The sequence below is a fragment of the Chlorocebus sabaeus genome, chromosome 20 (genome assembly GCF_047675955.1).
Source record: "Chlorocebus sabaeus isolate Y175 chromosome 20, mChlSab1.0.hap1, whole genome shotgun sequence".
Classification (NCBI taxonomy): Eukaryota; Metazoa; Chordata; class Mammalia; order Primates; family Cercopithecidae; genus Chlorocebus; species Chlorocebus sabaeus.
In genome coordinates this window covers 94,261,882-94,288,821 of record NC_132923.1, presented here as the reverse complement: position 1 = coordinate 94,288,821, position 26,940 = coordinate 94,261,882, and the positions used below count along the sequence as shown (strand labels likewise).

At 42.8% G+C, this 26,940-nt stretch overlaps 2 protein-coding genes across 4 annotated transcripts in view; one reads left to right on the top strand and one right to left on the bottom strand.

Annotated features, from left to right (window-relative positions):
- The window catches only part of TMEM269 (transmembrane protein 269), a 33,162-nt gene extending 6,986 nt beyond the window's left edge, over positions 1–26,176 (top strand). The window contains exons 2-5 of one of the 2 annotated variants that reach the window (XM_073007406.1): positions 390–487; positions 1,184–1,327; positions 1,985–2,185; positions 25,932–26,176. In XM_073007406.1, coding sequence (XP_072863507.1) covers positions 390–487; positions 1,184–1,327; positions 1,985–2,185; positions 25,932–26,020 — 532 coding nt within the window. In that variant the 3' untranslated portion in view covers positions 26,021–26,176. Of the gene's footprint in view, positions 1–389; positions 488–1,183; positions 1,328–1,984; positions 2,186–5,676; positions 8,054–25,931 lie in introns of those variants that run through there. The other variant, XM_007979134.3, reaches the window with a different exon arrangement.
- SVBP (small vasohibin binding protein) lies at positions 13,869–26,478 on the bottom strand. Of its 2 annotated transcripts, none has more exons than XM_007979138.3 (3): positions 26,273–26,478; positions 25,513–25,662; positions 13,869–14,310 (listed from the first exon to the last, which is right to left on the bottom strand). In XM_007979138.3, exons 2-3 carry the CDS (start codon positions 25,624–25,626, stop codon positions 14,224–14,226), a joined length of 201 nt encoding a protein of 66 aa, XP_007977329.1. In that variant the 5' UTR covers positions 25,627–25,662; positions 26,273–26,478; the 3' UTR covers positions 13,869–14,223. The 2 variants fall into 2 exon arrangements, with proteins under 2 accessions (XP_007977329.1, XP_072863508.1); XM_073007407.1 differs by having other exon boundaries at positions 25,513–25,687; positions 26,273–26,439.
- Positions 26,479–26,940: the final 462 nt, after the last annotated feature.

Genomic DNA, 26,940 nt, shown 5'->3' with positions numbered 1-26,940 from the left:
GGTAGTGATTTAGCTAATAATTCATAGAGAGATGGTGGCAGAGGCTGGGCTAGAACCTAGGTCCCCTGTGCCATCAAAAATGCCTGGAAGTTAGAGTTGGAAGGGATCTTAGTGATGTTCTAGGGGGTTTGGGGCACCCCTTTAAGACTGTAGATTGAGTTTGTGAGGGATGTAGGCGTGTGTGTGTGCATGTGGGATGTGAAAAGCAGCATATATCAGAAAGGATCTGAGTGTGGGCGACATGAAGGGATGTGTGTATGTGTGCAAGTGTGGGAGGTATGTAGGAAGTTTATTAGTGTATACTAATATACTAATGGGGGGCAGGGGAGAGTCTCCAGTGGAGACTGCGAAAGTGCTTCCCCATTCGGGCTTGCTGGCCTGCACTTTAGGAAACGCCACTATGCCTCCTGGATGCTCCTGGTCAGCTTCCTGTTGGACATGGCAGTCAGGGCAGTGACCAGCCACATCAACATCTGCTCCAAATGGGGTGAGTTCAGGCCCCAGGCCCCTAATCCTTGTCCCCAGTAGCATCCATCTGGGGTCACCCCTTCGTCCATCCTCTAACATCCCACAGGCCTTCATCAGGCATCCACCCCTGTTCACACCCCCCCCGAGAGCAGCAGCAGCAGCCCTGGAGCAGGAGTTCGAGAGCCCCGCAGTCCAGCTCCAGCTCCTCTGCTGGCTCACTTACTGACCTTTGGGCAGTCCTTGTCCTGGCTTTCAGTTTTCTCATCTGCCCTGCTTCCCTGTTCTGGACCCATCCAGGTATTGGAGTGGAAGTGGGTAGGGGTGGGGTGAGAGGAGGTTGGCAGAGAGGAGATGAAAATTAAACCAGCAGAGCAGCTGGTTTAAAATACAGTAAAATGCTTCCATGTAAGATTTAGCTTGAAAAAAGTCCCATAGCTTATCAGTTTGTATCTGATTGTAGTCCAACCCTTGCATGTTAAGGGATGGGAAAACTAAGATCTGAGAGGGAAATACTTGCCCAGGGCCACTGGCCAGCACAAGGTAGAGCCAGGAGGAGATGCCGGTCTTTGATTTACAGACTGCCCCAGGGGAGCAGCTGTTGCTTTCTGGGACCTCAGGACCCCTCTTGTCACTACCCCAGCTCCCCTACTAGAGGGGGGCTAAGGTGCAAGACGTGGGAGTATAAGTTCTTCTAACTTTGGGCCCTCTGGGGCAGGAGCCGAGCTGAATGACTTTGCCGTCTTCACCACCTTCGGCCTGGCCTCCGCTCTGCTCCTAGGCGTGGATGGACTTCTGAGTGGGATCCTGGCCATCATCTATGTGTCAGCTGCTTCTTTCCACTTGTGCTTTTATTCACCTGGTGAGTGGAACCAAGGTTGCCTTAGAACAGAGGGCAGGGGAGCACAGAACGGGGAGCTGTCAGATGCCAGAAGCCTGGGGTGCAGTTACTGACTCCTTTTTTGGAGCTCCTCTTCCTTCCTCCTTGCATGCCCCATGCCTCATGCTGGTTGAAGGCTGCAGGCTGCATTGGCAGAGCCCTGGGCTGGGAGGCAAGGGCTTTTGTTTCTTGGAGCAGCTGTACCTCTTTCTCAATGCATGACCTGTGACATTTGGATGGAGCACACTGATTCTTGGACTAGAACTGGAGGTATATTCTAGTTCCTGAAAACAGATGGAGAAACCATGCTCCAGTGAGAGAAATTGTCTTGCCTAAGGTCACAAAGTGAGGGAGAGCAGATACAGCACAGGACTTAGACTAGCAGGTCTCAAAGCAGAGACTTCCTAGGAGCCAGGGCACACCCTGGTCCTAGCTGGCTGTCTGCTTTCCCTTGGAAACCCAATGTAAAACCCATGCATCATCTTTGTGAATAAATGATTTTTCAGCCTGCCACTGCCTTTGGGTTTAAGGGAATATTGTATCCTGGGTAGGGGAATACCCAAAGAGAGAGGGGCCTGCTTCATTTTGGTATCTTTAGAGCAGAGGGAAGCAGCTAATCTCCAGTGTTCTTCCCGGCAGGAGTCCCCTCCACATACAAGGGTCTACCCTGCCCCTATGCTTCCTGCATCTTGGCTTCCACCTCTCTTCTGACCAAAGGCAACAGGTTCATCCTCTGCTGCATGGCCTCACTCATGATTCTCTTCATGATGGACCAGAGCTACTATCCATATGACAAAATCCTGGAGTCTGAGAACTGGAAAAAATTGGTTTATATGGGAGGTGAGTGAAAATGTCACTATGGCCCGTTTGTTATCACTGTTGCTTATTGCCACTGTACCTCACCCCAGCATTTTTCTATCTCCCTTGTTCTGCTTTATTTTTCCCCATAGAACTGATGGTCATCTGACATATTTACTAGTTTTCTTATTGTCTATAAACACTAAACCAACCCCCCAATAGAGGACTCTCTTTTATTCATGCTATTAATATAATCCCCAGTGCCTAGAAGTGTGTCAATCACATGGTAGGTGCTCAGTATCTATTTGCTAAATGTTAATAAGTTCAAAAGAGATTTAGGAAGCACCCCCCGTGTGCCAGGTACTGGAAATCAAATTGGTAAACTAGGCAAACAGTCCCTGCCTCTGAATCTAGAGCCTGATCACAGGGGAGACAGATACCAAACAAATGATGGCAGAAATAACTAGAAACATAGTTTTACTGTATGTATTATGCAAGTGCATGGTGCTCTGAGAGAGTGTCAGAGGGTGACCTACTTCAGGCTGGGATGATCTGAAGGGAAGGAAAGGATCCTTAAGCAGGTGTCATTTAAGTGAGACCTACAAGAGGAGTGGCCAGGTGGGGATGGGGAGGTTCAGGAGGTTCAGGAAGAGGAACAGTTGTGATGGCTTTGAGGCCACAGGGGCTGGACACATTAGTGGAGCAATGTGGCTGAAACTTGCTGAGACAGCCAGTGACAAAGACTGAGGCCATGAGGTGAGCAGACCTGGCAGGATTTGGGATTTGAGACCAAAGGCAAATGAGGAGCTTCTAAAGGGATTTATGCAGGGAACTGGCATGGCTGGAGCAGCAGTTTTCAATGATCACTTTGACTGCAATGTGGAGAATAGATTGTAGGCCTGAGAATGTAAGTAGGAAAACAAACTTTTTGTTCAGATGAGAGGTGATGGTGGCAGTGGAGATAAAGAGAAGTGAATGGATTTGAGATAAACGTTGGAAATAGAATTGACATTGAGGAAGGAGGAGGAGACATGGATGACTCTTAGGGTTGGGGTTGAAGTAACTGAGCACTGGGTTCCAGGCCCTGAGTTCCTGGTCACACTGGCACCTTGCAGAAGTCTCCCTAGAGCTTCCCCTGATTTAGGGCTTCCTTCAAGGAATATCAGCTTTTCTTCTCTTAAAATGTGCTCCTGTAAACAAGACAAACATCTATGGGGATACAGAGTTCCTTCCTTTATTCCCGTGTGAGTCCACTCTAGTTTATAGGGTCTTCAGTTTCATCCTGACCTTTCTCTTAAGGTTTATACCTTTTGTAACATTAGCACCAACAGCCCTATCCAAGTTCCAGGAGCTGGCTCCTCCTACGCCTTAGGTGGCAGAGGCAGAACGGTGGTGAGAAGCTTCTGGGTTTGGAAGCTTCTCAGGAAGACCTGAGCCCAAGCTCTAACTCTAGCACATATTAGTTGTATGAACTTGGGCTAATACCTCACTGTTTTCAGCTCAATTTTCTTCATCTGTAAAACGAAGCCACTAATCCCTACTTTGCAGGATTACTGAGATTAAATGAGATAATAAATATAAATCCTTTGGTACAGATGTGTCCATTTCTAGCCTCGTTCTTCTCCTCCACCTCCCTTTCTCCTATCTCATAACAGTAGTATTTCTTAGTGTTCTTCACTCCTGTGGATACTACTGATCCCCCTCGTCTCAAAGTAAACCACATACTTGGCCTCAGCCTTCCTTAGATTGTCCTGCTGTGTGAGTAAAGGAGGAAACTGCACCTTACAGATTTTGACAACAGTTAATACCAGAGCCCTACTGGGTAGATTTCAAAATGGCTGCTGTGGACATTCCTTTTATTTGGAGTGCAGCCAGTCGCCTTCTTAGACTGAGGTCCCTTCTACCCCACAGAGCTTCGTACTTCTGAGAACTGGCCTGTGACCAGCACTCTGAGACCTTAGGATACACTTTTTTTTTTTTTTTTTTTTACAGAGAGTACCCCAGTATCATATATATATGGTAGAGACAGGGTCTCACTCTTTCATCCAGGCTGATCTCAAATTCCTGTACTCAAGCAATCCTCCTGCCTTGGCCGCCTAAGGTGCTGAGATTACAGGCATGAGCCAACGCACTGGGCAGGTACTTTCCAAGACAACTCTGGTTTTCACGATTGTCTTTTTGCCTCAACAGATCAATGACTATTCTTGAAATGCAGTATTCCAAAATGCCCATGCGTATCGTTAACTGCTTCTTACTCCTAGAAGCGGTCCTCTATCAGATCATATGTTCTGATTTCTCTTACAGGATACATGGTGATCATTCCCATGGAAATACCATTGGCTCATACTCTCTTTGTCCTCTTTTTGAGCTCCCTGAGGCAGTGTGTCTAGTTTTTAAGAGTCAAACAGAAGTAGGTTTGAATCAGGACCTTGCATGGGTTACTTCTGTTTCTTCTTATGAAAAACAGACTTAGTTCTAAACCATGGGATTATTGTGAAGTGTAAATGAAAAAAATATACATATCTAGCAGAATGTCTTGTGCAAAATAGATATTCCACAAATGTGAGTGCTCTTTTGTCTTTTGGTGGCGAATCTGAGAGGCAAATTATGTTGGGAGTCCCCAAGACCACCTCTGAGAAGACTCACAGGACTCAGCTTGTTGTTGTACTCGTGGCTAAGATTGATTTCCGCAAAAGGATACAAAGCAAACTCAGCAAAGGGAAAAGGTGCATGGGACAAAGTTCAGGGGAAACCAGGTGCAAGCTTCAGAGAGTCCTCTCTCAGTAGAGTCACACGAGATGCACTTAATTCCTCAGCACTGAATTGTGATAATACAGTAAAGTGTTGTCTACCAGGGAAACTGATCAGAGACTCAGTGCCCAAGATTTTACTGGGGGATGGTCACGTCAGCACCCTGTGCCTACCACATACGAAAATTCCAGACTCCCAGAAGGAAAGCAGGTGTTACCACTGTGCTTATATGGACAGTCCAGGAACAGTGAGACACTCTTATCAGTTGGGGAAAGTTTTATGTTGGTCTGGGGAACTGTTTACTATTCAAGTTTCCAGCCATCAGCCAAGGGCCAACCTTGCAAGAAGGCCTTTCTGAGGATAGCAGTCTCGGGCCTGCATGTAAACTCTTTTCTGCATACATACCATATTGCATTGGTCATTATCACATGTTAAATTTAAAACAATGAGGCAGGTTTTTTTTTCCTGACAAGAGTTTTTCGGTTTTTGTCTTGTTTTGTTTTGTTTTCCTGTAACAAAGGCAATTCAGATTTATTCTTGACTGGAACTTCTGATGTGAATTTGACACAATGGAACCTGAGACTGCATTGGGCTATACTTCTCAAGTTACTTACCTATCTCTATTAAACTGAACTTGAAGACAGGGCTCCTATCTCTTTTTGTTTCTTAGGCACTGTGGGTGAAAAATGAAGAATGGGAGGGTGGCGACGGGAAAGCAGAGGGTAGAAAGCATAGAAGACAGCTTTCTAGAAATTGAGTGTCTGCACTTTTTCTTCTTCCAGGTGTCATCATGCTGTTTTTCTCCCCACTGTCTCTGTCTGCTTTTTACTGCCTGATGTGGTCGCTCTCATACATCTTCTTTCCAGATGCTCTGTGGGGCAAGGCAGCCTGTGTTTCGCCACAGCACTGAGGAAGCTAAGCAGCTCTACCAGCTCCTGCCGGCCTCTGTGGGGTTTGTGTCAGCATATCGGGTCAAGCCTTGTGTAGCTGCACTAAAGCTTTGTGTGTACCTGTGTTGTCCTATACTAGATATATGGTATGTCTCTTGCTGTGAAGTGAGAAACCCAAAGTAGGGTCAGTGACCTTCCCTTCTTTCTGTTTATTCAGGGTTCTGACTCCCTTGGGGACAATACTTGTTTATGTCATGTAGAACAGAATATCCCCCCGCCTGAAGCTCAATGTGGGCTGGGTTTGAGTTCCAGCTCCGCTACCAACTGGATGACTGTGTTACTAAGGTCTACCCCTCGGAAAGGAGTGACAGCCTTCAGAACTGGTATTGGCCTTGGCCTCAGCCCTGCCTGGTGGGACTTCCTGAAGCATTTCTTACTCTTGCAGACTCTGGCTCTGAGAGTAGAGCTAATCACAGGACTCTCTTGTTGCCCAGTTTGAATGTGTGTAGGATTTTGTAACTTAAACATTCTGTATTTTAATAGTTCAAAGCTGCTGCCTTTTGCTTTGTTTAGCAGTTAGATACATTGGGCATCATCTGGCTTGCAGGATCTCGTGTGGATTTTCTTTCCTTCGCTAGAAACTACTAAATTCTAGCAATTCAGATGCCACTTCATATTCTAAAATCCAAATCAAATAGAAATAAACAGTACTGTATGGCAAAGTTGTACCTCATCGAGAACTTAGGTCCACTGAACCCCCAGTGTAGACAGACATTCCACCTCCCAGAGGGTGGAAAAAAGGATTGATGGCTGGTTCTGCTCCACCCTCAGAGACTGTGCCAGAACACCTACGCTGGATATAACTTTTTTAAGTTTCCAGAACAATGCATGTGGTAAATATACATCTATTCTCAAATTAGATGTTTAAAAATAAAAACCCAAAGTAAGATTTGGCTGTAACAGAATAGATAGTGCCTTCCTGTTAAATCATTCATATGTTCCTATCCTAGTTAGATGGATTTGCCTGTGTTCCATGACTTTATATCTCCTTCAGTTTAGGTTTTGTATTTTTGCTATCTGCCATAGTGCCTGACACTCAGAAATGTTTACTTTGTATATGAATTGATTTAGTTGTGGATTCTAGTAAGTTACATACAAGGTTACTATAATGTGGTAAGAATTTTACAAGTATACACGGGCTTAGACATTTCAATACGATGTCTTTCAATGCTGTACATTCATTTCAATGTGATGCTCCCCTTAATCAAAGCATTTTAGGAACTCCAGTTTGAAAATGGTCTTCACATAAATTCTTAAGGACCAAGCAGCTGTAACAATGCCTGAATAAATAGGTGCTCAACACCACCAAAAAGCGAAAAACATGTTTTATTCTGAACTGACTAAATTATTTCCAAAAACCTAACATTTGAGATTAGCCAATTATGTTCTATTCTTAAATCAAATTAGGTATCATATTTGAACTCAAACGACTTGTGGCTGCTTCTAAAATTTGAAACTATGTTGAAAGGAAGAAGATGCAATTCTGAAAGAGAATTTCCATGTCCATTTTAAGTGAAGCAGCAGAGTTAAATATACAGACCCCCAGGAGGACAGCTTTGAAAAGTAAAATACCCATTTGGATGTGTAAATTATGGCTTGATTGTAACAACAATAATTCATACTTAATTACCTCCAGTTTTTGTGTAGGTTAATGACACTAGGATAGTTACAGGTCAGCTGACAGCTGGTTAACAGAGGGATCTATGCTTCCTTGCACTTCTCTGAGAGTATGGTTATACTTCCATATGGGCTTCAGGGTGTCAGATACTAAGGCTACTCATTCAATGCCTTCACTTCCTCAGACAGTGGTTTTCTAAAACAGAATGTCTCTTCTTGGGCTTCCTCTTAGGAACAAGGGAGAAGGCCGAGACTTTAAAATCTGCACTTCTCAAATGAATACATGAAGCCATCGGGGTTTAGGCAGTTCTCTTTGTCCTAAACTTGAGAGTGTAGATCTCCCTCCTGGTCAACTTCTAGTCCCTTCTTCCTAACCTGAAGTCCTACTCCTGTGTCTGATAAGCAGAATCAAGTGACTGAGAATTCTGCTACTCTTTTAGCCCTGTGACCTTGAATAAAACGTTTAATCTCTCTAAGCCTATTTTCTTATCTGTAAAATGGAGGATTTACTTCCTTTCAGGGTTCTTTTGTGGATTGAACAACCGTGATGTTTTATGTGGATGAACGTAAAACACCTAGAATAATGAATGACATATAAAATATGTTAAATAAATGTTAGATGGCTTTCTGTCCCCTCTAGCCTTCTTCTCTTCCCATATATACATATTTCAATTTATAACAGTAGTAATAGTTAACATTTACTATGTACAGTAAATGTATAACATTTACTATATTATACCATATAACTTACTATATGTCAGGAACCATTCCTTGAATTTTACTATTTTACATAATCCCCTAAACAATCCAATGAGGTAGGTGACCACAGGTTTTAGGTCAGCAGTTCTCAAAGTGTGGTCTCTGGATCCCTAGGGTTCCTGAGACCCTTTCAGGGTCAAAATTGTGTTTTTTTTTTTTTTTTTGAGATGGGAGTTTCACTCTGTTGCCCAGGTTGGAGTGCAGTGGCATGAGCTCAGTTCACTGCAAGCTCCGCCTCCCAGGTTCACGCCATTCTCCTGCCTCAGCCTCCCAGGTAGCTAGGACTACAGGTGCCCACCACCACGCCTGGAATTTTTCTTTTTTTTTTTTTTTTTTTGTATTTTTAGTGGAGATGGGGTTTCACCATATTAGCCAAGATGGTCTCAATCTCCTGACCTTGTGATCCACCCAGCCTCCCAAAGTACTGGCATTACAGGTGTGAGCCACCGTGTTTTCTTAATCCTAAAACTGGGACTAAAATGTCACTCTGTTGACATTTTTGCCAATGGAGCAAAGCAATGGTGTGCAACATGCCCAGCATTCTGGTTTGGATCAAGGCAGTGGTCCTAAACGGTACTGCTAGTTACTGTACTTTTCACTGCTGCAGGCTCACCGTAAAAAACAAAAATCTCAAGAATGTCATGATGACTAGTCAAAAGTATTAATTTTATTAAACCTTTACCCTTGAGTAATTTTTTTTTTTTTTTTTGAGGCGGAATTTGCTCTTGTCATGCAGGCTGGAGTGCAATGGCGTGATCTTGGCTCACTGCAACCTCTGCCTCCTGGGTTCAAGTGATTCTCCTGCCTCAGCCTCCCAAGTAGCTGGGATTACAGGCACCTGCCACCACACCCTGCTAATTTTTTGTACTTTTAGTAGAGACTGGGTTTTACCATGCTCATCAGGCTGGTCTTGAACTCCTGACCTCAGGTGATCCACCTGCCTTGGCCTCCCAAAGTGCCAGGATTACAGGTGTGAGCCACCGCGCCTGGCCGAGTATGTATCTTTTTAATATTTTGTGGAATGAAATGGAAAGCACACATAGAACATTCCTGCTGCATACTGCAGTGATGCTGTTTTTCTGGAGGAAAAGCACTGCTTTGAGTTTGAGCTGAACTCGCTTCTTATGAAACACCAAAGGACGATTGACAAACTAGGGTTGCTCAGACTTGTCTTTCTGAAAATATAAAGAGAGACAGCTTGTTGCTTCAAGAAATAGTTTTTGTTGCCAAGGATAAAATTTGAGCTTCCTAGTGAAAAGCAGAATTTTAGAAAACTTGTATCCAAACTCCGTCACTGGGCGTTTGACACTTTTCCAATACTCAAGACTTTTCTGGTGAGATCAGTGTGGATATTAATGAATAAATATTTCTGACGTTGTGTAATGCAATGCAGTAACATTTAGAAAATTCGCATACCTCAGCGAACCAATATTTTCTAAATGATCAGTGCATGATGTTACAACATCATGCATGGGTGAAAGATCTGTTCATAGGGAAAGATTCAAAGACCAAAGGATTTTAATGTAACAGAGTACAAAAAGATCACTAACATGCTATCAGATTCTACATTGCAACTAACCTTTAAGAAACCACCACTCGCTGAGTTTTGGTATAGTAGTAAAGCTTATCTGCAATGATCATAAAAGGCTATTAAAATACCCTTCCCTTTTCTAACTACATATCAATATGAGGCCACATTTTCTTCATATATTTCAACTAAAACAAGATGAGAATCCAGTATACAGAAGCAGATATGAGAATTCAGCTTTTTTCCATTATGCTGGATATTAAAGAGATTTGCAAAAATGTGAAACAATGCCACTCTTCTCACTAAATGATTATTTTTGAAATTTTTTTCACAAAAATGTTATTTATGTTATCCTGTAAGGGTTATCACTTTTAAATGAATTAGTAAATATTTTTTAAACTTTTGATTTCTAATAAAGCAAATATGATCTATACAACAAGTTTTAGCGTATAAAATAGCCCTGAGACCAAAAAACTTAAGAATTATTGACTTAGGGGTCGGGCACAGTGGCTCACGCCTGTAATCCCAGCACTTTGGGAGGTTGAAGTGGGCGGATCACTTGAGGTCAGGAGTTCGAGACCAGCCTGACCAACATAGTGAAACCCTATCTCTATCTAAAATACAAAAATTAATCAGGCGTGGTGGCGGGTGCCTGTAATCCTAGCTGCTCGTGAGGCTGAGGCAGGAGAATTGCTTGAACGCAGAAGGCAGAGCCGAGATAGTGCCACTGCACTCTAGCCTGGGTGACAGAGCAAGACTCTGTCTCATTTAAAAAAAAAAAAATCATTGACTTAGGGAGATTAACACTTGCCCACACAATCACCAAGCAGTGGATCTTAGCGTCAAACCCAGGCAGCTTGACTTCCAAAGTCAATCTTTGTCATTATTGGTTTTAGATGTAAGGCTTCAAAAATATCTCTGTACCTCTGAGAAACTGGGGATGGACCACATCAGGATGAAGGAATTCTGGGCAGGTAAGCAGAGATGATGTGTTCCTAGTTTTCTTTGACTATGTTTATAACACCCTTAGCATTCAATGTTATTCCAATTATGGACACAGTGACTTCTGGACCCCTTACCCTGGTATTTCTTAGAGGTAGAAAATAAATCTTTTTCTTTCTAAAATGTGAATAAAAGGCCAGGTATGGTGGCTTATGCCTGTAATCCCAGCATTTGGGAGGCCAGGAGTTTAAGACCAGCCTAGGCAATGTGGTGAGTCCCCATCTTTACAAAAATATTTTTAAAAATTAGCTGGGTGTGGTGGTACACATCTGTAGTCCTAGTTACTTGGGAGGCTGAGGTAGGAGGATTGCTTGAGCCCAGGAGTTCAAGGATGCAGTGAGCCGTGACTGTACCACTTGCACTCCAGCCTGGGTGATAGAGCAAGACCCTGACTCAAAGAGGTGGGGGAGAAAAAAAGGGAAGTGGAATACAAAGATAACCCATTGCTATCTTGGTTTAGATATCCTCTTGTACCTCGATTTTTTTTGTTTTTGTTTTTTTTTACCACAACCCACAGTAAGGAATAATTTTTACATCAACTGCAGTATACACATTCATGTGTATGTAACCCTAAAACAAAAGTTTCACCAAACAATATCCTTACCACATGTGGTAGTTTTTTTTGAGTCTTGCTCTGTCACCCAGGCTGGAGTGCAGTGGCGTGATCTCCACTCACTGCAAACTCCACCTCCCGGGTTCACACCATTCTCCTGCCTCAGCCTCCTGAGTAGCTGGGATTACAGGAACCTGCCACTACACCCGGCTAATTTTTTTTTTTTTGTATTTTTAGTAGAGACAGGGTTTCACCATGTTAGCCAGAATGGTCTCGATTTCCTGACCTCGTGATCTGCCCTCCTTGGCCTCCCAACGTGCTGTATTACAGGCATGAGCCACCGTGCCCGGCCCCACATGTGGTATTTTCTAATTTATTATTTCATTGAAAAGAAAAGCTGGTCGTAATTTACTAAACTGATTTTACAACCACTTGCAGTTTGAAAAACCATGCCCTACTAGAGTGTTTCTCCAGGACAAGAATATACCCAAGGCTGAGTGCTGCTAATACAAGCAGTTCCCAACTAAGAATCTTTCCACACAATGATCATGTCTTTCCTGGTTATGTGAAATCTGAAAACATTTCCCATGAAACAATCTGAAAGGTGGCTGGAAAGGGAAGTAACATTTTCTGAGTGCTATGGTTTGAATGTGTCCCCCAAAGTTCATGTGTTAGAAATAATCCCCAATGCAACAGTGTTAAGAGGTGGAAACGTCAAGAGATGATTAGGTTATGAGGGCTTTGCCATCATGAATGAGTAATGATATCTTATTGCTGGAGTAGGCTAGTTCTCTTGGGAGTGGGTTCCTAATAAAAGGATGAAGTTTGGCCTCCTTCTCCCTCCCTTGCCCTTTCAACTTCAGCCACAGGATGATGTAGCAAGACGGCCCTCAGCAGATGCAGGCCCCTCCACACTGGACATCCCAGCTTCTAGAACTGTAAGAAACCAATCTCTGTTCTTCATAAATTACCCAATCTAGGCCAGGCATGTTGGGTCATCCCTGTAATCCCAGTACTTTGGGAGGCTGAGGCGGGTGGATCACTTGAGCTCAGGAGTTTGAGTCCAGCCTGGGCAACAAAGTCAGACCCTGTCTCTACAAAAAAATACAAAATTAGCAGGCGTGGTGGTGCATGCCTGTAGTCCCAGCTACCCAGGAGGCTGAGGTGGGAGGATGGCTTGAGCCAGAAAGCAAAGATGCAGAGGTTGCAGTGAGTCGAGATCATGCCACTGCACTCTAGCCTGGGCAACAGAGCCAGACCCTGTCTCAAAAAAACAAAAAACAAACAAAACAAACAAAACAAAACAAAACAAAACCCACAAAAACACAAACCCAATCTAAGGTATTGCTGTAACAGCACAAAGTGGACTAAGACACTGAGTATTTGTTACATATATTATTTCTCAACAACACTCCTGACAGAAAGGAAATATCATTCCATTATGTAGATGGGAAAACTGCAGTTCAGAGAGGTTAACTGGTAGTTGGGTACCCCAGGTCATTTGGCTCCAAAACGGCTTTTTTTTTTTAAGCATATGACAGTATTTCTGTGTATTTATAGGGACAGCTCCCTCCAACCCCCTACTTCTCTGAAAACACAAAACTCCATTCAAAAAAATTTAGCAGGATGCTACAGAACCTAATTACCATTTGTGGAGATAATCTATGTAGAGATTATCCTTAATTATAACTTGGGCTCTAAAAACACATTCTCCACAGTGGTAGAAAGTTTAACATCCCATTAACTCCCCAGTTTACTCCTGAAATATGCCAGAGCAATGGGAAAAGTATTCTCAGTGACTTCAGAGGCAGCAGGGAGACAGAGGAGACAGGGACAGCTTGAGGTGTTTCCAGCATTTCCAGCTTAGAGGAAAGGAGGTGGCAGTGTCTGCCTCTTTGCCCCATCTGAGTGGTATTTTTTCAGCTCTCTTAAGTCCTGCTCCCCCTACTCCCAAGGAATTTCTGGAAATGAAATATCCTAGAAGAACAATCTCTTCTTTTGCTCAGCATTAAAATAACTCTACTAAGCATTCAGGTATGAACTACCATTCTTGATACAAATGTCAGAAGCAGAAACCACCTTACATTTCTACACCTAAAAATGGCAGTTGAATGGCGGAGGGGTGGTGGCTGGTTTCTGAGGGATGTCTGAATATTTCCATCATAAATCCATTTCTAGGTCTGATAAGGCAGCCAACAAAACAAAAAACAAAAAGCACCTGCACTCCCCTCTTGCTGTTGATGAAAGCCTGCTGCTAGCTCTCCACAATCACCGGTGAGGAAATCCTAGCTTCAGGCCTCTAACCCTGACTAGTGACTCATCTGGGAGTAAAGGGGTCACATATTTATATCTGTGTGCCTACAAACTAGAGATCAGCAGGGTCTGCAAAGTTTTAGCTCCAGGAAGAATGAAAACTGGAAGCAGTCGTGTTCTTTCTCTCCTCTCTGCCAAGCTCCTGAAGGAGAGAGGGTGCCTTCTGCTCACCTCAACTTTTCTTACCTATTACATTACTTTGTATTCCATTTTCTATGGCTAGGCACTTGCTAAAGTATCAGAAAAGGAACATTTTATTAGTATTTTATTTGTATTTTTGAAGAAGATATAGTTTCATGAGAAACACTGACTTTTCTCAAATAGAAAAAGGTTTGTGTGTTTTGTTTTGTTTTGTTTTTTTAAAAAAACAAAAAACAAAAACCACTGTCTTAGAAGAAGAAAACAAGTCTCTTCAGCAAGCACGCGGCCAATTTAGATTGGAGGAACCAGTGAAGTAGAAGTTACACTAGGAAGTGAGTTCAGATTTATCCACAAATGTCTTCTGGCCTAGTTCTGTAAGGCTCCAAATGGGCCATCTCAGCTTAAAACTGGCAACACCCCGTCAAACAAAGCTCTCAGGGTCCCATCTGGTTTGAACCTGGGGAGCTCATTCTCCAGGAGGCTGCATCTGTTTACAGAACTCATCAAACTGCTGCTGCTCCAGTTCTGTCATGACTCTGTTGAGGGCATAGATCTGAATGAGAGAAAGAGATAACATCTGTTAGCAATGGAAGCAGCTGCACAACGCATCTTCTGACATAACAGGTGGTGCCTTCTGAAAATACCAGAATCTCACCAGTAGTGGTAATGCAGGGACAGTGATCTGGGAATAGGAAAGTTAGATATTAGTTCCATCTAGAGAATCAAGAATGCAGCAGGATGCAGGTGACTTGATTTGGTCTTTAAGGGATTAGTAGGATCCCTTAAGAAGAAAACAAGTCTTTTCAGCAAGCATGTGGCCAATTCAGATTGAGGAACCAGTGAAGCAGAAGTTACATATAGGAAGATCAGATTTATCCACAAATATCTTCTGGTCTAGTTCTGTAAGGCTGCAAAATGGGCCATCTCAGCTTAAAATCGATCATGGGACATGATAGGTGGTGGGGGAGGATATTATGTGTAAATAAATGTAATGGAAAAGTATAGGGTCTGTTCTGGAAACTTCAAGTATGCCAATATGAAGGATATTATAGAGTAGGGGTTGGGGAGCTGAAGAAAGCAAGAAAATTATGTTGGGATCTTAAATGCCACATCAAGGAATCTGGATTTTACCTGGCAGATTCTGGAGAGCCAGCAAAGATAAGTGTGCAGGGGAACAATGTGAATATATATATAGTATATATGTACTATGTTTAGTATATATAGCTTATATAAATAGAGTATATATAATATATAAGCTATATATACTCTATAGCTATATATACTAAGAATATATAGTATACTTGCAAACCTCTGACCTGACAGATCCTCCCGCCCTGGCCTCCCAAAGTGTGTATATATATAATAATAGTATATATACAATATATAGCCTACATATAGTATATATAAACTATATATACAGCTATACACTATATAGCTATATATACTAAGTGTATATATACTATATATATGGTGTGTGTATATATATAGAGTATATATAGTATACGGTATACTTGCAAACCTCTAACATGACAGATCTTCCCACCTCGGCCTCCCAAAGTATATACTACTAATAGTATATATACTATATATACTATATAGCCTATGTATAGTATAGGCTATATATATACTATATGTATAGTGTAGGCTATATATAGTATAGGCTATAAATAGGCTATATAGTATATATAGTATATATACTATTAGTAGTATAAGTATATACTATATATAAGTATATACTATAGTATAGTATATATACACATCTATACATATATGTATGTATAGCTTATCTATATATGTATATATAGCTTATCTATATATATACATATATACACTATACATAGGCTATACTATATATAGGCTATATATACTATAGGCTACATATAGTATATATACACATACGTATGTATAGCTTATATATACATATGTGTATATATACTATAAGCTATATATACATATATAAGCTATATATGTACTATGTAGTATATATAGCTTATCTATATACTATACAGCATATATGTATATAATCTATATATGTATATAATCTATATACTATGTACATATTCCTATCTATATACATGTATATAGCCTATATGTTTGTGTATATACACATATAGCCTATACATATATGTATGTATAGCTTATCTATATACAATATATGTATATATAGCTTATCTATATACTATATATGTATGTATATATAGCTTATATATAAGCTATATATGTATCTATTTCAGACACAGTTTTGCTCTGTTGCCCAGGCTGGAGTGCAGTGGTGTGATCTCAGCTCACTGCAACCTCTGCCTCCCAAGTTCAAGCAATTCTCCAGCATGAGCCTCCCAAGTAGCTGGGATTACAGGTGACCGCCACCAAACCCAGCTAATTTTTGTGTTTTTAGTAGAGACGAGGTTTTATCATGTTGACCAGACTGGTCTCCAACTCCTGGCCTCATGTGATCCTCCTACCTTGGCCTCCCAAAGTGCTGGGATTACAGGCGTGAGTCACTGTGCCCAGCTACAAGCAACGTAATTCTATCTGTGCTTTAGGAGACATCTGTTACTACAGTCCAGAAAGGAGGTCATGGGAATATCGCCTACAGCAGGCAGTGGTGATGGAAAGAAGATGGCAAGAGACATCCTCAGGTGAAAGGCAGGGCAACTACACCTTATTCCTCACCTTTCTTTATCCTTAATCCACCCACTAAAGAACAGAAACAGATCACAGAACTTCCTAATTTGTAGAAGAAAAAAATGAAAGAGCGAGAATGTGTGCATGTGTAGAGGAGCTATAACTTGATTAATTGAAAAGACAAGGAAGGGGGGAAAAATGAAACTTAGAAGTGGGACAAATAGAAAATACAAAATAAGAGCAGAAACGAATGAAAAAGCAACCAAACCTACAATAGAGAGGATCACCAAGACTGCAAGGTGGTTATCTGAAAACACTAAAAAAAAACCTTGCAAACTTCTGACATGACAGATCAACATAAAAAGGGAGTGGGCGGCCAGGCACGGTGGCTCACGCCTGTAATCCCAGCACTTCGGGAGGCCAAGACGGGCGGATCACGAGGTCAGGAGATAGAGACTATCCTGGCTAACATGGTGAAACTCCGTCTCTACTAAAAATACAAAAAATTAGCTGGGCGTGGTGGCGGGCACCTGTAGTCCCAGCTACTCAGGAGCCTGAGGCAGGAGAATGGCATGAACCCGGGAGGCAGAGCTTGCAGTGAGCCAAGATCGCATCACTGCACTCCAGCCTGGGCGACAGAGCGAGACTCCGTCTCAAAAAAAAAAAAAAAGGGGGGAGTGGGCACAAATAAACATTATTAGGAACTAGAAAGAAGACTTAACTACTGACATAACAGAAATTAAAATGAAACATTATGAACTCCGTGTCAACACATTTGACAACCTAAATGAAACAAGTTCCTAGGAAAAGTAAAATGATCCAAACTGACTACAAAGCTTGAATGATCCCGTCATCTGTAACAAAAATGGAATTCTGCAGAGTGATGAAAACTGTTACAACACTACCGCAAATAATTCTTGCAACACAGAATGCAGCTGATAAAACTGGTAAATTTTATGTACATTTTACCATAATAAAAATAAATAAAATTGAATGATTAGGCCAGGCGCGGTGGCTCAAGCCTGTAATCCCAGCACTCACTGCAATCCCAGGCCGAGACGGGAGGATCACGAGGTCAGGAGATCGAGACCATCCTGGCTAACACGATGAAACCCCATCTCTACTAAAAAATACAAAAAACTAGCCGGGCGAGGTGGCAGGCGCCTATAGTCCCAGCTACTCGGGAGGCTGAGGCAGGAGAATGGCGTAAACCCGGGAGGTGGAGCTTGCAGTGAGCTGAGATCCGGCCACTGCACTCCAGCCTGGGCGACAGAGTGAGACTCCGTCTCAAAAAAAAAAAAAAAAAAAATGAATGGTTTAAAAAAAAGCCAAGTGAAGAGAACCAGTCACATAATATGAAAGTCCAGAAACATGCAAAACAATATATTGTTACACTACAAAATATTATTTAGAAGTACATAGACAGTAAATTAACATAGAACAGCAAGAATGATTAGCATAAAATACAGCAAAGAGGGTACTGCTGGTGGGAAGGGTGAGGTACATGAACAGAAAAGGGGTACGCAAAGCTTCCCAGTTACTGGTCATGTTCTATAGTTGGGTGTTTTATGAAGCTGCACACACACGTTATATAAATATACTTTTAACACACACACAAATATATATACATATATATAAATATTAAATATGTATAATATATATTAAATATGTATATTTATATATTAAATAGATATAATATCTATTTATATATTAAATCTATATAATTTGCGTGTGTGTGTGTGTGCGCGCGTGCGCGTGAGCGGAGTCTTGCTCTGTCATCAGGCTGGAGTGCAATGATGCGATCTTGGCTCACTGCAACCTCCACCTCCGGGTTCAAGCGATTCCCTTGCCTCAGCCTCCTGAGTAGCTAGGACTACAGGCGTGCACCACCATGCCTGGCTAATTTTTTGTATTTTAGTAGAGACGGGTTTCACCATGTTGGCCAGGATGGTCTTGATCTCCTGACCTTGTGATCCACCCGCCTCGGCCTCCCAAAGTGCTGGGATTACAGGCATGAGCCACCATGCCTGGATTCACATATATATATGTTTTAAAACCTCCACTTGCTTCATTCAGTATTTACTAGCATTTGTAATCTGCACATTACTGTGCTAGGGACTGATAGGCATATTAAATAGCTTCTCAGAGACCTTCAGATCAAGGAGGCAAGATGGCAGGAGAAAGAGGAGACTCACAATGGGTCAGAGTATCCAGGCCAAAGAATGACTTTCAGTCAAGAAGGAAACAGACCCCAACAGTGTCAAATGGTGCTTCCACTGCCAATGCGCCTTCCATTCCCATTCACCTCCCACATCTCTCCTTCGCATCTAACTTTCTGGAATCTAGCATCTGCAGAATTGAATAGAAACTTTCTCTTCCTCCCCACAAAGGGTCTTGTTGCATTACATTCCAGGCAATAAAGATTAAAACAAAAACAACAGGCCGGGAGCGGTGGCTCAAGCCTGTAATCCCAGCACATTGGGAGGCCAAGACGGGCGGATCACGAGGTTAGGAGATCGAGACCATCCTGGCTAACCCGGTGAAACCCCGTCTCTACTAAAAAATATTAAAAAAAAAACTAGCCGGGCGAGGTGGCGGGCGCCTGTAGTCCCAGCTACTTGGGAGGCTGAGGCAGGAGAATGGCGTAAACCCAGGAGGCGGAGCTTACAGTGAGCTGAGATCAGGCCACTGCACTCCAGCCGGGCGACAGAGCGAGAGTCCGTCTCAAAAAACAACAAAAAAAAACCAAAAAAAAAAACACACAAAAACACAAAAAACAACAAAAAAACAGGATGGGTGCGGTCACTCAAACGTGTAATCCCAGCACTTTGGGAGGCCGAGGAGTGGGGATCACTTGAGGTCAGGAGTTCGAGACCAGCCTGACCAACATGGTGAAAACCCATCTCTACTAAAAATATGGTGGCAGGTGCCTGTAATCCCAGCTACTCGGGAGGCTGATACAAGAGAACTGCTTGAACCTGGGAGGTGGAGGTTGCACTGAGTCAAGATCGTGCCACTGCACTCCAGCCTGGGTGACAGAGAGAGACTCCATCTCAAAACAAAACAAAAACACCAACCAACCCAACAGAAAAAAACAGCAAGGCAGCTGTAGGGGGCAAGGCAAAGCAACAGACAAAGGCCAGAAGATGTTTAGACCACAGGCCTGCCCCTCATTAACTACAGGACTCTACTCACATCACTTTAAAGTGAGGATAATACTGCCTACCTCACAAGGTCATATATTTTACATATCGGATTAACCAAGGTTAAATGGGAGTCACAATAACTCCTGTTTTGGAGCCCTGGTGTGAGGACTACATGTGGCTATGCATGTGTAGCTTGGCCCGGTCCTGGCACATCTCAAGAGCTCCACGGGGCCAGCTGCTGCTTGAGTGCAGCAACGTTGCATTTCAGCAGGTCAACAGGAACTTAGCAGTTGTTCAACTTAGAATCCACACAATAAAAGCAGGCTGCCTGCTTGGAAACACAAGATTATTCCTGATCATAATCACTGCCATTTATCAAATGCTTCCTAAGCCAAGTACTGCGCTATAGGCTTTACACATGGTATTTCCATTCCTTTTAATGGTCTTCTGAGGTAGATGTTATCCTCATTTTACCAAGGCGGAATTGATGAACTGGGGGTTCAGAGAGGTTAAGTATCTTGTCCAATGTCACATGGAAAGAACTGGGATTTATGGAGGAGCTGAGATTTGAAGTCAGACAAATAAATTTAACCTGTAGAACTTTACAGAAGGGTGTCAATAAGGACATGAACAATGTCCTCAACATCTATCCTTACAATATGCACAGAGGACAGTTTCACAGGGCTGGTTTTTTTAAAATGGATTTTAACATAATTACTATGTGTACATAGACAACTAAGAATAGGGAAAAACCCCCAAATTAATGTTTTAACAAGTTAACAAGCTGTTACTAAAGACCATATGCTTGGATTAAAAAAAAAAAAAAAAAAAAAGAGTACAATAGAGGAAGTCTCTCATTCAACCTAGCAGTTTACCTAATCTCTTTTAATAAATCCAGCACATTAGAGTGGTAAAAATTTATCTTTTAACACTCCACATAAAAACATGTGTGCCCTCTCCTACATTTAATCATTAGTAGTCTCTAAAATGGTAAAATAAATTGAATTTACATTAGCAAATGAAAGCGCAAATTTGTACAGCTAGGCTCAGCAGCAAAAGTAAAAATGAAAGGTGAAAAGCTGGTGTATGCCCTGTGGAGCGAGGACTTCCACGAAGGTCCGTGCCCTGCAGCCAAACACAGTCAACATGCCACCATTTTCTCATTGCTCTTAAATGAGCAAAACCAAATTGTTTTTTTTATTTAATGAAATATTAAATCTTTATTTCCCCCAACATAATTTGTAATCAGGTAGAGCAGAGGTAAGTCCCACCATCACTGGGGACAGCAGCAACACACAGACTTCAGAAACAGACTTGATTCATCAGTAACATCCTCCCCTGGTACCATTAGAAGGAATGCATCTAATAACAAATTTGCAATGTTGTCACGTTGTTCTAATTTATTTGATTAGTTTATCTGGAAAAACTTTATGCATTATTTAAGACAACAGTAAATTATTTTCTTGCTCTGAAAAAATAATGTTTTTCACATTTTAAAACCTCTTAGTATCCTTTTGCAAAAGGAGTTGCAAGAAATGTGACAGCTGGGTTTGCAGAATGTCCATGTACAAGTTTGTATTTATAAGAACCTGGTAATCTGCCTATAATTTGCTTCTATAAATAGAGCTCTTTACAATATTTTTTTAAAAACAGGCTTAAACTTTCCCCTATTCATTCTACTTGTAGCAAAGCGGTACTTACTTTTCAAGTATTACATGGTAAAAGGCAAGTGTTTTTTTTTTTTTTTTTTTTTTGCCAATTTTAAGCTGTTAAGCTTTAAGACCAAACTATTTATGTGAAAAAAAAAAAATGATGCCTAGTCAATCCTAGTTGTTGCGGGAAGTCAGGGACCCTGAACGGAAGGATCGGCTGAAGCCATGGCAGAAGAACATAAATTGTGAAGATTTCATGGACATTTATTAGTTCCCCAAATTAATACTTTTATAATTTCTTATGCCCGTCTTTACTGCAATCTCTGAACATAAATTGTGAAGATTTCACAGACACATCACTTCCCCAGTCAATACCCTTGTGATTTCCTATGCTTGTCTTTAATCTCTTAATCCGGTCATCTTCGTAAGCTGAGGAGGATGTATGTCACCTCCTCAGGACCCTGTGATGATTGCGTTAACTGCACAAATTGTTTGTAGAGCATGTGTGTTTGAACAATATGAAATCTGGGCACCTTGAAAAGAGAACAGGATAACAGCAATGTTCAGGAAACAAGGGAGATGGCCTTGGACTCTGACTGCCAGTGAGCTGGATGGAACAGAGTCATATTTCTCGTCTTTCAAAAGCAAATAGGAGAAATATCGTTGAATTCTTTTTCTCAGCAAGGAACATCCCTGAGAAAGAGAATGCATGCACCCATGAGGGGAGGTCTATGAACGGCCCCCTTGGAGGTGGCCATCTTTTACGGATAAAGCGAAGGGATGAAATAAGCCCGTCTTCTGTAGCGCTCCCAGGCTTATTAGGACTAGGAAGTTCCCACCTAATAAATTTTGGTCAGACAGGTTGTCTGCTCTCAAACCCTGTCTCCTGATTAAGATGTTATCAATGACAATGCGTGCCCAAAACTTCATTAGCAATTTTAATTTCACCCCATCCTGTGGTCTTGTGATCTCACCCTGCCTCCATCTGCTTTGTGATATTTTATTACCTTGTGAAGTATGTGATCTCTGTGACCCACACCCTATTCGCACACTCCCTCCCCTTTTGAAAATCACTAATAAAAGCTTGCTGGTTTTACAGCTCAGGGAGCATCATGGAACCTGCTGATATGTGATGTCTCCCCCGGACACCCAGCTTTAAAATTTCTCTTTTGTACTCTTTCCTTTTATTTCTCAGACCAGTCAAGACTCTTAGGGAAATAGAAAAGAACCCACGTTAAATATTGGGGGTGGGGTTTTCCCTGATACCTAGTCAGTCATTTTATAGCCAAATGCTCTTGTCTTTTAAAGAATGCAGAAAAATACTAATTTGCTAACAAGGAGCACATTGGAAAAAGCCATTTTAAAGTACTGAAGAATGAGGAGTATTTTTTTTTCTACTGATGAAAATTATTAGAAAAGCTATCCTGTCTGTTGTCTTTAGCTAGTTTTAATAAATCTGCTCAAAATAATGGTCAAGAAATCTTTAGAAAATTGGAAAAGGGGATGCTTTTTTACAGCATGAAAGGAATTCCATTAATTGTAGAAATTCTCATTAAATTTTGACTTTGGTTCTTCATAAAAAATACTGATTTAACTTCTGCAGTCTGTGTGTTTGAACACCATCTACCTGAGACAGGAACCCAAGCATCCCTTCATCGTCAAAGGCCAAAATTGGATTCAAAGGAATTTCTGGGCTCTTACTGTTGGTGACATCTAATCTGGATGGTTTCGAACCAATGGGTAAATTTATAATTTCTTCAAAATTTTCATTCTGAACAGATACTCCACTTTCATTTGGTTTTCCAAATTGGGGGTGCTCTCCACAGTCACTTTTGATTGGTGTGAGGTAACCACATATGGGCTGGCAACTGGTTCTCCATTTCCCAGAGCATTTGTCGTACACAGAAGTGTAGATAGGTCTGTTCTTCCAGTGAGAGCTCCCTTGGCTATATCACCATTTCTCTGATCAATGGTTTTCTTATCTGTAGCTTCTGTTCTCCCGCTTCAGGGCTGTTCCTTATAGCAACCCTTATATCGTTCACCAAAGCACAATGCAGTCACATCATCTGGGGACTTGGATCCAGGTGGGAATAGGAAGGTAAAAGACCACAGCTCTCAGGTGGTCTGCCTTAACCCAAAGGTAGATTTCAGTTTACATATTAACTTCAAATGCACTAGTAAGTTTACTTATTATGTTTACTGCCTCCCCTTGCTGGAATGCAAGATCCATGAAGGCAGGGATTCTTTTCTGCTTTATCATCATGTGACTCAAATTCCTAGCACAGTGCCTGGCACATACTAGCAGTTCAATTTTTTTTTTTTTTTTTGAGACAGAGTCTAGCTCTGTCGCCCAGGCTAGACTGCAGTGGCGCTATCTTGGCAACCTCCGTCTCCTGGATTCAATCAATTCTCCTGCCTCAGCCTCCCAAGTAGCTGGGACTACAGGTACGCGCTACCACGCCCAGCTAATTTTTGTATTTTTAGTAGAGACGAGGTTTCACCATGCTGGCCAGGATAGTCTCAATCTCTTGACCTTGTGATCCGTCCACCTCAGCCTCACCAAGTGCTGGGATTACAGGCGTGAGCCACTGCACCTGGCCAATATTTAATGAATCAATCAGATTAACAAAAATTAAAAGTTAACAATATCGGCCGGGCACGGTGGCTCACGCCTGTAATCCCAGCACTTTGGGAAGCCGAGGTGGGCGGATCACGAGGTCAGGAGATTGAGATCATCCAGGCTAACATGGTGAAACCCCACCTCAAAAATACAAAAAAAATTAGCCAGGCGTGGTGGTGGGCACCTGTAGTCCTAGCTACTCGGGATGCTGAGGCAGGAGAATGGCACGAATCCAGGACGCAGAGTTTGCAGTGAGCCAAGATCACACCACTGCACTCCAGCCTGGGCGACAGAGTGAGGACTCCATCTCAAAAAAAAAAAAATTGACAATATCAAGTGTTAGGAAAAAAATGAGGAATGAGAATCCTCTTCCACTGCTAGTGGGAGTGCAAATGTATACAATTCCTTTGAAAGCAATTTGGCAGGCCAGGCGCCGTGGCTCACACCTGTAATCCCAGCACTTTGGGAGGCCGAGGTGAGCAGCTCACTTGAGGTCAGGAGTTCCAGACCAGCCTGGCCAACATGGTGAAACCTTGTCTCTACTAAAAATACAAAAATTAGCCAGGCGTGGTGGCACATGCCTGTAATCCCAGCTACTTGGGAGGCCGAGGCAGAAGAATTGCTTCAACCTGGGAGGCAGAGGTTGCAGTGAGCCAAGACTGCGCCACTGCACTCTGGCCTGGGTCACAGAGTGAGGCTCCATCTCAAAAAAAAAAAAAGCAATGTGGCAATGTCTAGTAAAATTGAGAATGTACCCAGTAATTTTTCTAGTTAAATACCCTATAGAAATTCTAAGGCAAGTGCCAAAGGAGACACCTAAAAGCTTTACACTACAGCAATGTTTGTAATAGCAAAAAATACTATAATTTAAATGTGCATCCCTGTAAGAATGAATAAATATACTAAAATGGATGCATAAAATAGACTACTATAAAAATTAATGAGAATAAACTAGATTCTTATATTAGCATGAACAGTTCTTAAAAAAACAATGTAAGCAAAATGCAAAATGCAGGAATTTTATTAATGTAAAAATTTAAAATACTATTGTATATTGTTCAAGGATCTCTATTAACATATTTGAATGTAAAAGTATAAAAAAAAGTAGTTGTCCATGGAAAGGTAAAAGGAGGTAAGACAGGAAATGGACAAAACAGACAGATAAATAAACAAAACAAAGAGGGAAAAAGAGACCAGCAAGCTTTTCCCTGACATTAAATACTAAAATAAAATACTCATGTCTGTATGTGGCTCAATATTGGCAGTGTAAAGTTTAAAGCTTTTTATTCTCAAATTGATTGTAATCGTTGAGAGAACAAAGGAACACAATGGCTTGGGCCTCCACCTGGCATGAGTAGCTACTTTCTGCACCAAATCCAGAGCATCTGTACTGGGGGTGTCTGACACTTGCGTGCTCTCTCTCATTCTGACTCCTTCTTTCCCCTTACATACCACTTTTTTTTCCTTTCTTCCTTCCCTTGGGTCTCTACCACAAAAGCTCCGCACCAGGCTGGGGTTCTGACACTAACTTGGCATGTGATTCTGGCCTGCCACCTCACCATTCTGAACCTCAGTGTTTTCCCCTCTAAATCTGGGAGAACACCCATCCTGCCTGGAGGCAAGTAGGGCTCGCTGTCAGTTCTTTCTGCTATTTCTCTACTCCAGCATCATCTCCAGCATACAGGCATACAGAGCCTCCGCCTTAATCTCACCTCTGCTCTTTGTCTCTGCTTCAGCTCCTGCTGGGCTGATTTCTGTTTGGCCTTCTCAACTCTGCTGACAGGTTCTTTAACTTTGGTTTTTTCTTTACGTGCAGGTGGATCCATGGCTTGACTTCTGGGTATTTCTTAGGAGGCTCTGATCTGGGTGGTACAGAAAAAGGCAGACCTTAAAAAAAAAAAAAAAAAAAGACCTGCCAGTCATTCCTCTAACTAATCCTTTAGCTCCGCCCCATCCTTTGCCAGGTGAGGCAGAGGGGTCTGGTGGCAAGGACGCTGAATGTGGCGGAGTAGGAACCCAGTCCCAACGCCACAACCTCGCTGGGTATCCCTGGGCAAGTCTCCTCCCCACTCTGAGCCTTAGTTTTCTGTCTGCAAAATGGGTTAATAGTGTCTTCCTGGCCTCCCTCCAGGAGCTGCTGTGTGCGGGTGGAATGCGAAGACCCCTGTGAAAGCTTTGTCCACTCTGCGGCGTGCGGCACCCAGCGCGGAACCGTCCTAATGGGATGCTGAGGTCCAGGGGACGCCCACGGTTTTCCCACCGCGGCCGGCCTAACTGTGCCGCAGCAGCTGCTCCTGGGGCCTGGGGGCCGGGCCCCACAGCCGCCCGGGCCCGCCCTCCGCCGCCCGGCCCCCGACTCCGCCCCGGCCCGCCCGGCCCCAGGGGACGGCCCCCGCCTCCCGCCCTCTTCCCTCTTCTGGAGGAAAATGGCGGCCGCTGGAGCCGCCGACAGAGGGGCTTGGGAGTCGGTACCTTTCCCGACTGGCCCGCTGGAAGTTGGAGCCTCCGCCGAGTCGCAGACAACGCCTCCCGGGGGTAATCCTCGCCTTCTCTCCACCACTGGACCCAGCACTGCACGCCCGCCGCCCCTCGTCCTGGGCGGGGCCGCGCGCCGGGGGGAGGGGCGGAGGGCCGAGTGCCAGGCTGCTTCCGCCCACAGGAACGGCTGCGCGTGCGCGGAGAGGATAGCTGGAAAATCACGTAGAGGGAGGGGCGGGGCAGGGGAGGGGCGGGGCAGGGGCGGAGCCAGGGCGGGGTGGGTGGGTGGTGGTTACCGCTAACAAAAGCTTTTTCACCGTTATATTTTATGAAACAGCTGCTAGGTTTTAGAGGGTGAGATCTGAATCCTGGAATTGGAATTGCTCAGAATTCGAATTCCGAGCCTCAATTTCTTAATTCGAAAAGTGGGGATTGGTGATTGCCACCTTCTTCATTCATGAGTTTATCGGGATGATCAAATGAAATCCCATTTGCCGCAGTGCTTTGAAAAAGGAAATCTTGACAGAAGTACCAATAGCCAGTATAAATACAGAGAATATTCACGTTCAACTGATTACGGAGGAGATGTAAATTAAAATAGCTGACTGTCATTTTCAATGTATCACATTAGCAAGGATTGACAAAAATGACAATAGCTACCT